The following is an 18209-nucleotide window of genomic DNA, read 5'->3' on the forward strand; positions in this document are numbered from 1 at the left end:
AGTGACTTAGCATGCACATGTGGACTAAGAAATAGTTTCTTGCATTCTGTATTATTTAAGTCCCTTTTTGTTCAGTTGCTCAGTCATTTCTGACTCTTTGTGACCCCATAGACTGCAGTAGGCCAGGCTTCCCTGTCCTTCACTATCTCCCAGAGTTTGCTCAGACTCATGTCTATTGAGTCGATGATGCCATCCAACCATCTCATCCTTTACATACATCATTAATTATCCAGATGAAATTTTCACTAAATTATATTACTCTGGGAGATGGTGAGGGACACTAGGACATCTAGTGAAAGACAGCATGGGACTGTCATGATGCAGTCCATGGAGTTGCAAAGAGGAACGTGACTGAGTGACTACACGATGAACATGATATTCAGAAATAATGTTCCAAAAGAATTCTTCCTTTAGAATATAGAGGGGCTAGAAAATGAAATGATTTTTTTGGCAGGACAAAAAGTACAATTTAAGGTTTGGGTTTTTAACTTTTAATTTGCATTTATGAGGTATATTTGCTTAGATGTGTTTGCTTCAATTGTTTCTAATTTATTGAGGAGTGACTTGGTCTATAAAAATTAGTTTTGAATCTCAAATTTAAGATTTTCGTGACTGACAGTGAAAATGAATATTAACTTTTCACTATCGTGATTTATTGACTAATTCCCAGTGATTATTTAGCACTCCTTGTAACAAGTTATGAAAGTTTTGCTAAATGTTGTTTTAGAGTCTTGCTGAAAGTTTTAGTGACTTCTCTCGTAGCACCAATAATTCTTCCTCCTCACTCTCAGTGTCTTTTGAGGTCGTATGATTCCTGTAGCTCTGAGAAGTATAGACTAGGAGAAAAAACTTTACTCTCTAAAGGTAGCACCTCTTACAGCCCCTAGCTTGGGCATTTCTTATTGAATCAAGTTGCTTAGTCCAGTGTGTAGTATTGATTGGATTAGGCAGAGTTTTGTGGAGCAATGCAGTGTTTAATTCAGCCCTTTTCTTTTGAGAACATATTTGAAACATCAATTTGTATCCTTCATTAGATTTTCTTCTAAAAACTTGGTCTTTGGAGTCAGATTTGAAATTGAATCCTTGAGCCCATCACTTGTTAGCCATATGATTTTGGGCAAATTACTTAAATATTTCTGAGCTAGAACTCTCAGCAGTGAAAGAAAGGATATAGAATGAAAGTCATAGGATTGTGTTCTGAGGATTCAGTTCAGTTCAGTCACTCAGTCGTGTACATGAGATAATTAGAGAGTCTAGTTCTGTGCTAAACTTGATGAATTCTCTCTCCTTCAGTCTATCTTTGCTTTAGGCTTCTTCAGTTTCCCATAGGTTTCCTTGATAGAATTGTAAATATTAATTTTTTCAAAATTATTAAAAATATTTCAAATTATTGTCTTCTGGTATCTCATGCAGTGTGAGGACAGTGAGAAAGCATGTTGGAAGTCTGCTACTGTGTTGTATAAAAACATTGGCTTGAGAAACTTCTGATCAGGTCTCTTACCATTTTTTATAATTTCAAAAAACTTCTAGGAAATTTAGTTTTAAATCTGAGTTTATTGCTTTCCTTCTGTGACATAGTTGAATTTTTCCAAATGAATGAAAGTGAAATTTTAGCCATTCTTGAATAAATTATAATGACTAGATCAGTACTGTTCAGTTGGAATATTATTTGTGCCATATGTGTAATTTTAAATTTTGTAGATGGTATGTAAGAAGAAATCAGGTGAAATTAATTTTAATAATACATTTTGTTTAACTTCATATGTAGAAAATCTCTTTCAACATATAATCGACCTAACAGTTGTTAATGATATTTTACATTGTTTTGTGCTTCAGAATCAGAAACATCATGTGTTTTATACTTCGAGCACATTTCAATTTGAACTAGATACATTTCAAGAGCTACATGTGGCTAGTGGTCACTGCATTATGTGACATAGGTCTAGGTAAATAAAATATAGTATTACCACAATAGAGAGTTTTAGCTGTGTGTGATAGAAGAATAGTTATCGATAGTTATCAATAGTTGTCGCTGGTTTAAAGCTTGTCTCCATGCTGTAGCAGTCACTTATGTGGATGGTGAAAATTTAGCCATGTTTGCAATCTCTATCCCATAAATGATTTCACCAGTTATTCATTTTTCATTCCCAAAGACTGGTAAGTTTTCATAGGCCTAAAATATGCTCTTAGATGATTGAGAGAGTAAACCAAATTTAGTATACGTTTGTTCTCTTCACATTCATCAAGTCTGTAGGTGTGACATGAGCAAGTTTGTGTTTTGAGACGCTCCTCTTGGTTCAGTGTGAAGAATAGATTGGGGAAGATGTCACAAGGCGGAGAGACAGCGGGAAGGCTATTGCAGTTTACCCTGAAAGATGCAGCCCCTGATGGGAGGGTGTGTGGGTGGAAGATGGGGAGTGCATAGAAAGAAGGGGGCTTGTAGAAGTAGCTTGAGGGTGATTGAAGGAATGGTTTTGTTTCTTTTTGCTTGTGTGTATTTTAAAGATGACTGAGACTTAAAGTGTAGATGTGAGGTGTCCTGTTGAGAAGAAGAAGATGAACATATGAGAGAAAAGGATAGCTGATAGGGTAATCCAGAGAAAAGATGGGAAGAGATGAAACTTGTATATAAAGAGGTTTTTTTTTGCATAGGTTTTGTCAAGTTGCCTTAAACTTTACAACTGTGGGAAATATCTATCACTAAGAAAATCTAAGGATAAAGACTAGAGTTGTATTCTCCTCCATCTCCTTAAAATTAGAAGGGAGAGAAAAGGTGAAATTAGAATTAAATTAAGAAGTGATAGAGAGCTGGCTTGTGGTTGCCAAGGGGGTGGGGCTTGGGAGAGGGAGGTTGGGCTTAGCAGATGTGAGCTGTTACATTTGTTGTTCAATCACTAAGTTGTGTCCAGCTCTTTATGCCTCTGTGGGTTGCAGCACAGCCAGGCTCACCTGTCCTTCAGTGTCTGCCAGAGTTTGCTCAAATTCATGTCTGTTGAGTCGGTGATGCTATCTAACCATCTCATCCTCTGCCACCCCCTTCTCCTTTTGCCTCCAGTCTTTTCCAGCATCGGGGTCTTTTCTATTAAACATGGAATGGATAAACAACAAGGTTCTACTGTATAGCTCTGGAAACTAAATCCTATGCTAAACCACAGTGTGTAAAACTAGATCACTTTGCTCTACAGAAGTTGACACAACATTGTAAATCAACTTCAATTACAAAAAAGTGATATAGCAGCAGTTTGGGTCAGTAAGTATGTTTGAGACCAGAATATATACTTGGCATCAGTAAATGGTAATACTTATTAAAATCTTTCTCGCCCAGAAGATTTTAAATATAAAATATTAATGAAAGTAAACTGTTTTTATGTAAAGTTTTAATAGAACACAAAATGGCCAAGGGCATTGGTTCCACCTGTGCTGGTTTTAAGGCATGGAGACATGCTCAGGTTACCTCAGGTGATGGAGGTTTTTTGTTTGGATTTTGAGGAGGGAAGGAAGCCCAACACAGTCAGTCTCTGCTGTTGGGATGAAACAGTTTCTGGGAGCTCACGTGGTGTTTCCGCAGTCCACAGCCCCCCTGCCCTTTACCTCCCTCCTGCCAAGCTGTGGAAACCATTTTCACATGAAATCAGTAGTTAAAAGGTTAGAGGGCTGATCTCTGCCAGACTTTTTTTGCCTCTTCTGCCCCTCTGACGTATCCTCCTTTTCTCGTCTTCCTGGGGATCTGTAGGGATGTGTGAAGACTTAGCTAACACCAGTCATTGCTCATCAGCTAGAAGGACAGCAGCTCTGTTGGCCACAGTTTTGGCAACTCTGGTAAATGCCATTCCCCTTAGGTGCCGAACCTGCTGCCCCCTTTTCTGCTCATCTTCTATGACTTCGCTTCTGTCTGTCTCTATACTGTGACTAGTGTCAGCTTCTCCTGCCAATTACAGTACCGTCTTTATGTCTCATTCAAGTGCCTCAACAAACAAGCCCTAATTGAATTGATTAGTTAGTATCCAATGCAGAATCACTTCTGTAGGGGTCTGCCAGGCTCCCTCATGTCCGGTTCTAAAAATGGCTGCCATTGGCACAGAGGCCAGTTCTTCATCCTTTGGCATGCCGCTAAGCTGTTGGGGGCACATGACACAGTGACTGGCTGGAGGACTCCGGTCACTGCTTCCCTCAGAAGGTGGCTGTGGATGCTTTTTGGCCTATTCATTGCATAGGATGCTCTATACTTTCTTGATACCACAGTTAATAAAAAGTGGACAGCTGTTTTGTTTGACTCGTCTTTTCTTGTTGGTAATAATGATAACAGCCTAAGCTGTCACTCAAGTGTTGCCCATGTGCAGGAACTGTATCAGTCATTCTACACACAGTAGTTCATGAACTATGTGATACATCTTACTGATGAAAAAACTGAGTCACATTGAAATATGAAGTGCCTTGTTCAGTGTTTACATCTTTTCACTAGTAGGGTGGGGAGGGTTAAATACAGGCAGTTAGCTTTCCAAACAATGAAGACTTAAAGTCTAGTGTAACATTTCAGACTTTCAACTGACCAGGGTGATCATATATCATATTTCTCCTATTTTACATATGAGACGAGAGTTTAGGTGACTTGCTTAAGGTTTCAGAGCCTAGTCATTTCCAGTGAACTGAGTTTCCAATTCCTAGACGAGTCCTCTCTTTGCTTTTGAACAAGTACCTAAGATAAGAAACTTTTGAGTGTTAATCAGGAAACCCAAACTTATTAAGTGTTAGCAGGTATAGTAAGTACATACATAATGTATGTTATACGCAATCATCCATGGAGTCTTTTGTGTTTTTAGACTATTATTTAGCTTGAGAATGATATATATACTGAGAAGACACTGAGGTTGATTATTCACAAGAAATGTTTATTGAAGAAACTATTACCATTATTTTTGGCCGCACCATGTGTCATGTGGGATCTTACTTCCCCAACCAGGGAATGAACCTGTACCCCCTGTGGTGAAAGTGTCCCAAAGAAACCGTTACTGAATTAATGTCCCTATGTCTAGCTGAAGGTGAAAGTATTTTCTTGCCAGGTTTTAATCTTCCTGTGAGGTTATATGTGGCAGTGATTGAGAAGGTCCAACAAGAAGCATGATGGAGGAAATCAGTTGAAATTCAGTGAAGGTGCACTCCCCTGTCAGTTCAGTCACTCAGTCGTGTCTGACTCTGCGACCCCATGGACTGCAGCCCTCCAGGCCTCCCTGTCCATCACCAACTCCTGGAGTTTACTCAAACTCATGTCCATTCAGTCGGTGATGCCATCCAACCATCTCATCCTCTGTCGTCCCCTTCTCCTCCCACCTTCAGTCTTCCCCAGCATCAGGGTCTTTTCAAATGAGTTGATTCTTCCCATCAGGTGGCCAAGGTATTGGAGTTTCAGCTTCAGCATCAGTCCTTCCCATGAACACCCAGGACTGATCTCCTTTAGGACTGACTGGTTGGATCTTCTTGCAGTCCAAAGGACTCTCAAGAGTCTTTTCCAACACCACAGTTCAAAAGCATCAGTTCTTCGGTGCTCAGCTTTCTTTATAGTCCAACTCTCACATTCATATGGAGAAGGCAATGGCACCCCTCTCCAGTACTCTTGCCTGGAGAATCCCAGGGATGGGGGAGCCTGGTGGGCTGCCATCTATGGAGTCGCACAGAGTCGGACACAACTGAAGTGACTTAGCAGCAGTAGCAGCACATTCATTCATGACTACTGGAAAAACCATAGCCTTGACTAGATGGACCTTTGTTGGCAAAGTAATGTCTCTGCTTTTTAATATGCTGTCTAGGTTGGTCATAACTTTCCTTCCAAGGAGTAAGTGTTTTTTAATTTCATGGCTGCAACCACCATCTGCAGTGATTTTGGAGCCCCCAAAAATAAAGTCAGCCACTGTTTTCCCATCTGTTTGCCATGAAGTGATGGGACCAGATGCCATGATCTTTGTTTTCCAAATGTTGAGCTTTAAGCCAACTTTTTCACTCTCTTCTTTCACTTTCATCAAGAGGCTCTTTAGTTCTCCACTTTCTGCCATATTGATATTTCTCCTGGCAATCTTGATTCCAGCTTGTGCTTCTTCCTGCCCAGCACTTCTCATGATGTACTCTGCGTATAAGTTAAATAAGCAGGGTGACAATATATAGCCTTGATGTACTCCTTTTCCTATTTGGAACCAGTCTATTGTTCCATGTCCAGTTCTAACTGTTGCTTCCTGACTTGCATATAGGTTTCTCAAGAGGCAGGTCGGGTGGTCTGGTATTCCCATCTCTTTCAGAGTTTTCCACAGTTTATTGTGATCCACACAGTCAAAGGCTTTGGCATAGTCAATAAAGCAGAAATAGATGTTTTTCTGGAACTCTCTTGCTTTTTTGATGATCCAGTGGGTGTTGGCAATTTGATCTCTGGTTCCTCTGCCTTTTCTAAAACCAGCTTGAACATCTGGAAGTTCACAGTTCATGTATTGCTGAAGCCTGGCTTGGAGAATTTTGAGCATGACTTTACTAGCGTGTGAGATGAGTGCAATTGTGCGGCAGTTTGAGCATTCTTTGGCATTGCCTTTCTTTGGGAATGGAATGAAAACTGACCTTTTCCAGTCCTGTGGCCACTGCTGAGTTTTCCAAATTTGCTGACATATTGAGTGCAGCACTTTTACAGCATCATAAAGACCTATTTACTGATTTCTTGTACTCAAAGATGTCACAATCTAATTTTGGTAAAAAAGACTTGCATGAGGCTTATCATGGTTCAGTGAAATAAATGCTAATGGAGGTAAATACCAAGTTCTGTGGGAACATTGAGATTGTGATGGAGTGACTGGGTTATCAGGCAGGTATCAGGAAGATTACTGGTTGGCATATGAGGTAGTCTTTGGGTTGAGTCTTTAAGGAAGAGGGGGAGATTGCCAGGCTGACTTTGCCTGGAAGAGTATTACTGCCTGAGGAAGCAATGCCGAGGAAGCACATGGTGTCTGAGGACTCAGGTCATCTGGTATTGTGGTGGATGGTGGTGGGCTGGGAGTCATGACTGCCTCTGGACCATCCAGGTTTGCTAGGTCTCCACTTTTTGACCCTGAACCCACTTCCAAATTTTAAGCACAGCAATGTCAACTTGATAAAAAACTTTATCAAAATATTCATGTTTCTTTTTTTCTTAATTTTTCCCCTGAAGCACATGTCCACTCTTCATAATCTTTCTAGTCATCTTTTAATAAACTTGGGAGGGAAGCCCTGAGAAGTAGAGTGATACCATTTCCTCCTTCCCATTTTATTGTTAGCAAACCTAAAGACTTTTTCATTTGTGCTGTACTTTTAATTTATCTTTACCACTTATTGCCAAGTGTGAGGCTTTTTATGCAGTGGCTTATTTTGTTTGGTTAAGGGAGAAGGATTGGCGAGATGAGGATGGTCGTAAGAGTTGATAAAACTGGAAGGTAGGCAGGGGCTAGTTCAGATAGTCAGAAGCCTTGTGTCTCATTTTGAGGAAGCAGTCTTTTATAGTTGAGAGTCTCTCAAAATCTGAAATGGATAAGGGGCAGAGGGGAGGGATTGGAGGAGGGGAATGAGAAGATCAGCTTTACAATTTTGAAAGGTAATTTTGGCTTTGTTGAGGAAGATCAATTAGAGAAGGAACAGTGTAGACAAGAGATCAGTGGTCCCCACCAGCAGCATCACCTGGGAATTTGTTAGAACTGCAGATTCTCAGGTCCCACCCTAGACCTATTGAGTCAGAAACTGTGGGAGTAGGGTGCAGCAGTGTGTGTTTTATTTGATTCTGATGAATGCGAAAGTTTGTGACTAACGTGATATAAAGGCTGATGAAGCTGTACATTATGGCTTGCATATGCTTTTCATATTAATTATGTAGTCAATTTTGTTGAGATGTTCATTATCTTAGTATCTTAAATTTCACAATCAAGAGAAATAGAATAACTAGAATTTTGTGATTCAGTTATTTTTATGAAAGCCTAATATTAAGATTTGAAAAGCTGGGACAATGTGGTAATAATACTTGGAAAAGGGAGACAGTCTAGGATCATGTGGAACAGTATAAACTACAGTCATGGAGAAACACTTCGTAGAATAAAGCAAGTAAAGAGAGGCTTAATCTTGAATAGGTGTTGCCTGTATGTGACACTGATTTGTGCTGTGGTACTTAAATCTGAAGTAGGGAAAACTGAAGATATTATTTTCAAGAAAAGGGGGACATGAACTCTTTGTGGAGCCCAAAGGAAAGGATGGATTTACTCAAGATTTGCTAAGATGCAATTGGTTCCACACAACTGTTAAGAGGTGGTCTATTTTCATTCTTTAAATAATAGCTAGCAGCTGATTTGCATCTAACCTAGTTTTCATTTCTTTTTCTTTGAGGGTGTGAGGGCTGTGGGTTTAAATTTCAACTTTGTGGAAATGGGACTGAGTAAATCTGATAATCTTCTTTATTTTCCTCTGTTAGCTTAGCTGGGTGACCAAACATACAGATAAAGCAAATGCTTTGTAAATATAAATGTATCTTAAAGGATAAGTAACCTTTTTTTTCTCCTTTGAATTTTATTCCAGGATCCATCAGTTACACAAGTGACAAGAAATGTCCCACCAGGACTTGATGAATACAATCCATTCTCAGATTCTAGAACAGTAAGACTATTCTTAATTGGACTACTTTTAAATATTAAAATGGAAATTAAATGGGATTTATATCTCAGTTATGGTTTCTTTTAAGTTTATTATTAAATTTATATAAAATAGCTGTTAGTGTTTTATTTAGAATTTAGCAAGTTCTTTTTTTTTTTTTTTTCAAAAAAGGAATATTCCAAGTAATTGAAAATACCGTGATGGTTCTACAATTTGCTAATAACCCCTCTAATATGTTAATATTACTACAGTTTTTTAAACAGGGGAGATTTTTTGTTATACATGTTGTATTTTCATGGTGATACAGGGTGATGTTTTCTTACAAAGAGATGTTTGTATAGAACTGAACCATTAATTGTTGTATGATTGTCCTCTAAATTAGGTGATTCTGAATAAGACTAGCCTTCTCTGGTAGACTAGAATCTCTGGAACTTTAACTGGTCTAGAAGTATAATCTTCTCAAAATGTAGTCTTGGTTTATAAAATGAAGGAGTATGGAAAAAACCCTGAGGACAGGGTTCTCTGCCTTGAATGCATGTTAGAAGCAGCTGGGCAACTTTATTACAGTGTTTGTGAGGGCCCTAATCCCTCATATGGAGAAGGCAATGGCGCCCCACTCCAGTACTCTTGCCTGGAAAATCCCATGGACGGAGGAGCCTGGTGGGCTGCAGTCCATGGGGTCGCTAAGAGTCGGACATGACTGAGCGACTTCACTTTCACTTTCGTACATTGGAGAAGGAAATGGCAACCCACTCCAGTGTTCTTGCCTGGAGAATCCCAGGGACGGGGGAGCCTGGTGGGCTGCCGTCTATGGGGTCGCACAGAGTCGGACATGACTGAAGCGACTTAGCAGCAGCAGCAATCCCTCATAAGGCAGTTTTTTGTTTTTCCTTTCATCCTTTAGATAATTTTATTGTGAGCCAGTTTTGAGGACTACTGAAGATAGGTTGAGAATTCTCTCTCAAAAATTCTCTGGCAAATAATTTTGTCTCCTGTATTTGAGCCTTTAGCTTAAATATCACACTCATGAGGCCCTTAGTTTTAAACTTTGTTAGCTCCTGAAATTCTAGTCATCTTGTTAAAGATATTGAAGTTCTTCAGTTCTGTGCTTGTATTTACATGTCAGCATAAGGATCCTTACTTGATCATGTCTGCCTGAAGATCATATTTTTCATAATCTAGAAGATAATTCTGGAAGATCATATCGGGTTTTGCTTGGAAATATCTTCATGGTGTATTAACTTTTTAGTTTTAGGAAGAACTTTGTGCAAGATAAAAGCCCTAAAATGCGGGTGAACTTTTAAATTTCACTTTATTCAAAGTCCTCATTTATTTTAACAGCCTCTGTTTTTGTGTAGCAACTGCAGCCCAGGCTGAGATCATTAAGTTTTCATTGAGCATGTTTCATATTGAATCCTGTGAAATGACCAATAAGTTGACCGGTGTTGACATGTAAAGATTGCAGTGTCATATGGCATAGCCTTACAGAAAACTGTGAAAAAGTATGAGATTGCAACTTGGTAGGAGTTGAAAGGAAGAAAAAGAGCCTGGTATATTTTATTCCACTATATGTAATTCTTCTAACATGATTTCTGGAGGGTAGAGATTTGAATGACTGTTAAAATTTGCTGGTGATGAATAAAGAGAGATTTTTGTATAATTTTTGGGAAGATTTTACTAGCAAAAAATATGTTTATCCTTTTTACAGTAGCAGTTTTAGATTATTCTTTCTGGTAATGTTAATAGTAGTGTTCTTCAACAAGTTGTCTACTTTGTGCCATGTGCTTTTACCTATATTATTGAATTCTTATGACAACATTGAACATGGATATTTTCTGTTTCCTTTCACTGATAAAGAAACTGAGACACAAGTCATCTGGCTAGTAAGTGGCAGAACTGGTTTATGTAACTCATCTTTTTTTTTTTTGGTAAAACTTTTGCCTTTTCCATTTTGCTAGTGCTGTCTTTAGAGACAGATGCCTAAGAAATAGCAGGTATAGTCTTGGTCATGGAGATTTTCTCACCTAATTGGGATTTTAAAAAATTACACAAAGAAGATATAACCAGGAAAAAAAAATGTAAATTATGGTTTTACATGTTTGAGACTTTACAGTCAAGGAAAGATTTTCTGAAAGAATCACTAGGCAATAATGAACAGCCAGCTTACAATGAAACTTCGCTTAGATTTGATGAGCAATGACACAGTGTCAGAACCAGGAAAACTGCGGATGTAAGAGCGCTGATGCATTTTGCGTTGAACTTTTTACATTGTGGAAAACACAGGTGAGATAATTTAAGATTTCAGAATTCTTTTGTTTCATAATGTATGATTGTAGAAATTTGTTTCCCCTCTTTTCTGCAGCTGTGACTATTTTCTAAGACAGAGCAGGTGTACTTGGATAATTGGTTTAAGTGATATTTTAGAACTCCAAATACTATTTTAGTGGATTGTTGTTATCCATGTTTGTCATAGAAAAATATTTGTGAAAGTGAAGCAGTCTTCTAGATTGTTGCATAAGGGTGTGGTGAACTACTTGAGGTCAAGTAGGAAGATCCTTTAGCAGAATTAGTATATAGCTTTGTTAAGACTTCAGAAAGTTCCTGTCTTTCTTATTTTTCTTTTTAGGTTTCCTTTTATATTTAGTTTTCTGTTTGAATGGAAACTTTAAGGAAAGTAACAAATATTTAAATAATTTTAATAATTTGTATATTAATTCATGCTATATTATAAATTCAGAGAAAGGAGTCCTCGTAAAAGACCATGTAGTTTTTAGACTGAGGGTTGGCAGTGTAATGTAAATGTGGTAGTCTGAATTGCGATGCTCTATGAAGTGGAGGGTAGTCTTTGATTATGAAATAATTTTTTTTGTTTGAATTCAAAATGCAGTTTACCTCTGGAATTATGTTGAGCCTGATGGGTTCCCTGGCTTACCCTTTAAAACTTAATATATAAGTTACTAGAAGAATTAGCTCATCCTTGAGAATTGTTACGTATTTAGGGGGAATGTTTTCCTTTTAAATTAGGCAACAGTTTTAAATGCCTGTTACAACTTGATTCTCAACTAGCTTCAGCCACAGGTGATGGCATTCATGGCTTCAGACAGGGTTTTTTCTGGCAAGTATTGAAGCGTAGGGATATGGAGACAGACCTCTCTGTGTGTGTGGAGGAAGTGTGGTACTGTTGATAAAAATCTTCAGTGATGTTTCACACGGCCTCGTTAACTGTCATGCTCTTTTCCTTCAGGAATAGGCTGTTTGGTTTCTTTCCTGTTCTGCTAATTGTTGGTATTTATGATTTCTGTCACATAAAGCAACAAGATCTGCAGAAGAACCAATAGAAGAAAATTCCAAGTACTGGTATGCTCAGGTGGTCATTTCTGACCATAAAGGACATAGATAATTGATTTATGTAAGTAGGAACTGCCTCTGACTAAGTCAATTCAGGACATGGAGTAGACTGAGAATCATAAGACCTGGATTCGAATCTAGTCCCTGCCACTAATTAATTGCTATCTTTAGGAAGCCATCTAACGTCTTTGGGCATTTTTTTAAAATTTATTTTTAATTGAATGATAAGTGCTTTACAATGTTGTGTTGGTTTCTGCCATACATCTACATGACTACATAGATATCCACATGTCCCCTCCCTCTTGCACCTCGAACCTCCCACCAGATCCCACCGCTCTCGCTTGTCGCAGAGCACGAGGCTGAGCTCCCTGCTCTGTACACAACTTCCCTTTAGCTAGCTGTTTGTGCTTTTTTTTCCCCAAATGTGTAACAGTGGAACTAGAGAGGAAGATTTGAGTTAAATAATTTCTAATGTCAACTTTTCTTCTGCTAATGGATTAAAATTTTAGCTCCAGGAACTGACTGGATAGTACATAGTAGTTTACCTATTTTTAATACTGCAAAAGAAATTTCTGTACTGTAATAACTTTTAATTTTCTTATGGCATACTTTTCTGTAAAATTTTTTTTTCTTTCTCCTTTGCTTCTTGTCTTTCTTGGAGCTCATAATCTGTCTGTTTCGGAACCTTCTTTGTTTCTAGTCTCATTTAATGATAACTATTGCCTTCTAGTGTCATTGGCTGGAAGCACCTGGGTCTTCTTTGTCTCAAACAGCTTCTTATTCTACATCTAATCAGTAGCCACATCCTGTTATTTATACCTCCAGGACAGATTATGTGTCTGTCCTTTTCGTTGCTACTAAACTGTCCTAATTCAGGTACTCAGGTGAGATAATACAATGGCCTATCTACTTACCTGTCCCTAGTTTCTCTTCTTCAAATCTTTTTTTTGGCTGTGACTAGAATTATTTTTTTAAGGCGGAGTTCAGGTTAGGTTTTCACTCCTTAGAAATGTGTCATACGGGAGACCCAGGTTTGGTCCCTGGGTTGGGAAGATCCCCTAGAGAAGGGAACGGCTACCCACTCCGGTATTCTTCCCTGGAGGATTACATGGACAGAGGAGCCTGGCAGGCTACAGTTCATGGGGTTAAGAATAACGAATGCCAAGTACATTTTTTTTTTGCTTCCCTGGTAGCTCAGCTGGTAAAGAATCTGCTTGCAATGCAGGAGACCCTGGTTCAAGGGGTTGGGAAGATCCCCTGGAGAAGGGATAGGCTACAAACTCCAGTATTCTTGGGCTTCCTTGGTGGCTCAGATGGTAAAGAATCCGCCTGCAATGTGGGAGATCTGGGTTTGATCCCTGGGTTGTGAAGAAGAGGAGGGCATGGCAACCTACTCCAGTATTCTTGCCTGGAGAATTCCCGTGGACAGAGGAGTCTGGTGGTCTGCAGTCCATGGGATCTCGAAGAGTTGGAAACACTGAGCAACTAAGCACAGTATCTTTTTTTAAAAAAATCATTATTTTTTTAGAGCAGTTTTAGGTTTGTAGAAAAACTGAGCAGAAAGTAGAAAGTCTCATCAGACTTCTCCCCTTGACTGTCTTTTAAATCTTATCTTCTAATTTGCTGTTTGCTCCAGCTAAAGTTATCTGCTTTCTAACTCACAACCCCATTGAGACTACCTCCCCAAGACCTAATTCTGGTCATTGAATGGAGTAAAGAGATACTGTGTAGTCATAAGCCTGGCTCCTCTAGACTATCCTCACCTCCTTTAATGGGTCAAGATGAATCTCTCATAGTAGATATATTCATTTTCTACTGTTATGTAACAGATTACTACAGACTTAGCAGCTTGAAAAAGGACACATTTATTATTTTATCATTTCTATAGGTCAGGAGTTTGGACACAGCTTAACTGGGTCATTTGTTCAGGGTTTCACAAGGTTGTGATCAAGGTGTTGTCTGGGCTCTATTCTCATCCAAAGGCTTAACGGGAAAGATAATTTCCAAGCTCATTCACGTTGTCGGCAGAATTAATACCCTTGTGGTTATGTGACTAGGGGCCCCGGCTGTTGGCTGGCTGTCAGCTGGAGACCACCCTCAGGTCATTGATGCTGTCCACAGTTCCTAGAGGCTGCATGGTTTCTTGCCACAGGGGCTTCCCCATCATGGCCACTCATTTAAGAGAGTCTACAGAGTTTCTCACACTGTTGTTCTGAAATAGAGTACCTCTATTATATAATGTCGGAGAAGGCAATCAAGGGAATGACACCCTGTCATTGTTACCATATTCTGTTGATTAGAAGCATATCACAGGTCATGCACATACTCAAGGAGGGGGTATTAAGATATGAACACGAGGAGGGGAGAATCATTGAGGTTCATATTATGTTTTATATGCCATACTGGGAATAAGATGGCACATTAGGGTTAAGACTGTATTACTTCATATCTCTTGATACCCATTTAGAAGGAGCCTCCAGAACACTTATCCCTCCCTGCCCTCCACACTTGACTACTCTAAGTTTATCAGGACCAATCTCACTATGTCCTTGATTCCCATTTATGTAATTCTCTACAGGAGGCCCTAGATTCTTTCTCATCTCTTGGATTTTAATCCTCATGATGCTTTTGCACATTACTGATTCTGAACCCTTCTGTCTCCTTAATTCCTGAAACTTTACTTGTGCTTTCTGAAAGTCAGGGTCCAACTTCACCAAAATCCCCTGTATCTTTATGTTTTTCTCTGAATGTTTTATCCTTTGCCCTGGCCTTTCTATGATGACACTGCTTCCCCTGTAACCTTCTCAAAAACCAGCTGCTTTTTCTCTCACTATTCTCAGACAACTGGCATAAAATTTGGGTATATGTTGTCTTGATTTCTAGTAGCTACTTCTAGACAGTCTTCCTCCTTTCTGTCAAAAACATTCCATGTCATCACTTGAATCTCATGTCATCAGATTATAATTGGGTCCTAGGACTTATTGTGGGTGTCATCTCCTGATCCCTGAGTTATTGCCTCTTATTTCTCAATTTTTTTTTTTCCATTTTCTTAAGTTTCATTCTTGGTTCACTGTTACTCTTTCTAATGCTGTTTGTATTTTGTAATTTTTAAAATTCTTTATTTTTAATTGAAGGATAATTGCTTTACAATATCGTGCTGGTTTCTGCCGTACATCAACTATGAATCAGTCACAGGTATACATATGTCCCCTCCCTTGGGAACCTCCCTCCCACCTCCCACACATCTCAGCCCTCGGCGTTGTCACAGAGCCCTGGTTTGAGCTCCCCGAGTCATACAGCAAATTCCCACTGGCTATCTGTTTTACATACGGTAATGTATATGTTTCCATACTACTCTGTCCATTTGTCCCACCCTCTCTTTCCCTGACTCTGTGTTTGAAAGTCTGTTTTCCATTGCTGCCCTGCAGATAGGTTCGTCCATCTCATCAGAACTGACTCAAACACGTTCCTTTTTTATGGCTCAGTAACATTCCATTGTGTATTTGTACCACAGCTTCTTTATCCGTTCATCTGTTGATGGACCCTTAGGTTGCTTCCATGTCCTTGCTCTTGTAAATAGTGCTGCAATGAACATTGGGATAATGTGTCTTTTTCAGTTATGGTTTTCTCAGGGTATATGCCCAGTAGTGGGATTGTTGGGTTATATGGTAGTTTTATTTCTAGTTTATTGAGAATCTCCGTACTGTCCTCCATAGTGGTTTACATTTACTTACATTTTACATTCAATTAGATTCCCACAAACAGTGCGGGAGAGTTCTCTCTTCTCCACACCCTCTCCAGCATTTATGGTTTGTAGATTTTTTGATAATGGCTATTCTGAGCAGTGTGAGGTAATATCTCATTGTAGTTTTAATTTGCATTTCTCTAATCCTGGGTGATTTTGAACATCTTTTCATGCGTTTGTTAGCCATCTGTATGTCTTCTTTGGAGAAATGTATGCTTAGATCTTCTGTCCACTCTTTAATTGGGTTGTTTGTTTTTTGTATATTGAGCTTCCTGAGCTGCTTGTATATTTTTGAGATTAATTTTTTGTCAGTTGTTTCATTTGCTATTATTTTCTCTCATTCTGAGGATTGTCTTTTCACCTTGTTTATAGTTTCCTTTGCTGTGGAAAGCTTTTAGGCTTAATCAGGTTCCACTTATTTTGTTTTTTTTCCCCCATTACTCTAGGAGGTGGTTCATAAAGGATCTTGCTCTGATTTATGTCATAGAATGTTCTGCTTATGTTTTCCTCTAAGAGTTTTATAGTTTCTGATTTTACACTTATTTTTGAGTTTATCTTTTTGTATGGTGTTATGAAGTGTTTAAATTTCTTTCTTTTACATGTAGCTGTCCAGTTTTACCAGCACTGCTTATTGAAGAGAATATCTTTTCTCCATTGTATATTCTTGCCTCCTTTGTCAAGGATAAGGTGCCGATTGGTGTGTGGGTTTATCTCAGGGCTTTCTATGTTGTTGCATTGGTATATATTTCTGGTTTTGTGCTTGTACCGTACTGTCTTGATGACTGTAGCTTTGTAGTGTATTCTGAAGTCAGGAAGGTTGATTCCTCCAGCTCCATTCTTCTTTCTCAAGATTGCTTTGGTTATTCAGGGTCTCTTGTCTTTCCATATAAATTGTGAAATTTTTTGTTCTAGTTCTGTGACAAATGTCATCGGTAATTTGATAGGGATTGTATTGAATCTCTAGATTGCTTTTGGTAGTCTACTCATTTTCACAGTATTGATCCTTCCAACCCGGGAACATAGAATATCTCTCCATCTGTTTATGTCATCTTTGATTTCTTTCATTAGTGTCCTATAGTTTTCTGTATACAGTTCTTTTGTCTCCTTAGCTAGGTTTATTCCTAGGTATTTTAATCTTTTGGTTGCGATGGCAAAAGGGATTGATTCCTTAATTTCTCTTTATGATTTTTGTTTGTTAAAAGTATAGAAATGTGATTTCTATATGTTCTATATAAAAGTGATTTGTGTGTATTGATTTTGTTGGTATTGACCATGCAACTTTACTAAATTTAATGATTATCTCTAGTAATTTTCTGATAGTATATTTAGGGTTTTCTATGAGTCGTAGAAAAACAAACAAAAATTTAAAAAAGGAAAAAGAAAAAACCACACAGGACTGCAGAGAGCCAACACAGAGTTAGAAGAATATAAAGGAAATAAAAAATATGGTTAAAAAAAGTTCTCCAAAGCTTAAATACAGTTAATAATAAAATCAACAACCACAGCATCAGAGGAAAAAAAAGAAAAAATCCAGAACCAATTACAGAACAAATCAAAATATAAGAATAATAATAAATGTTTTTCTCAGATCTCAGCTGTCAGTTTCCTTGCCCTTGCCATGAAGGGCAGTTCACCTCTGCCTCCCTAGGATGCCCTCCACTACTGGACTGATCTCTGGAGTGCTGAGAGGACAGCTCAGACTCTAATCTGACCCTACTCCTGTGTGTTCTTGCCTCCAGAGACCACAGCGGCCAGAGCTAGGGTGTTTCCTTTTGTGGGAACTTTGATTGTCCTTTTATGTATTCCATAGACACAGATAGAAAAAACAAGAGAGTTACAGAAAAACATCTGCTTTATTGATTACGCCAAAACCTTTGACTGGGTGGATCACAACAAACTGTGGAAATTTCTTCAACAGGTGGGAATACCAGATCACCTTACCTGCCTCCTGAGAAATCTGTTTGCAGGACAAGAAGCAGTTAGAACCGGACATAAAACAATGGGCTGGTTCCAAATTGGGAAAGGAGTACATCAAGGCTTGTATATTGTCACCCTGCTCATTTAACTTATATGCAGAATACATCATGCGAAATGCCAGGCTGGATTAAGCACAAGCTGGAATCAAGATTGCCAGGAGAAATATCAGTGACCTCAGATATGCAGATGACACAACCCATATGGCAGAAAGCGAAGAGGAACTAAAGAGCCTCATGATGAAAGTGAAAGAGGAGAGCAAAAAAGCTGGCTTAAATCTCAGTATTCGGAAAACTAAGATCATGGCATCCAGTCCCATCACTTCATGGCAAATAGATGGGGAAATAATGGAAACAGTGAGAGACTATTTTCTTGGGCCCCCAAATCACTGCAGATGGTGACTGCAGCCATGAAATTCAAAGATGCTTGTCTCTTGGAAGAAAAGCTATGACCAACCTAGACAGCATATTAGGAAGCAGACACATTTCTTTGCCAACAA

The 18209-nt window shown here is 38.7% G+C and overlaps 1 protein-coding gene across 4 annotated transcripts in view; it reads left to right on the plus strand.

The window, feature by feature from the left end:
• Positions 1-18209, plus strand: part of SCAMP1 (secretory carrier membrane protein 1) — a 152083-nt gene that overhangs the window by 20030 nt on the left and 113844 nt on the right. For all 4 annotated transcript variants that reach the window (XM_088839888.1, XM_088839891.1, XM_088839889.1 and 1 more), the window contains exon 2: positions 8569-8646. In XM_088839888.1, the coding sequence (XP_088696014.1) occupies positions 8569-8646 (78 nt within the window). The remainder of the gene's footprint in view (positions 1-8568; positions 8647-18209) is intronic.

This window comes from Moschus berezovskii, chromosome 9 (genome assembly GCF_049115385.1).
Source record: "Moschus berezovskii isolate FMDL1 chromosome 9, NW_MosBer_1.0, whole genome shotgun sequence".
Taxonomy (NCBI): Eukaryota; Metazoa; Chordata; class Mammalia; order Artiodactyla; family Moschidae; genus Moschus; species Moschus berezovskii.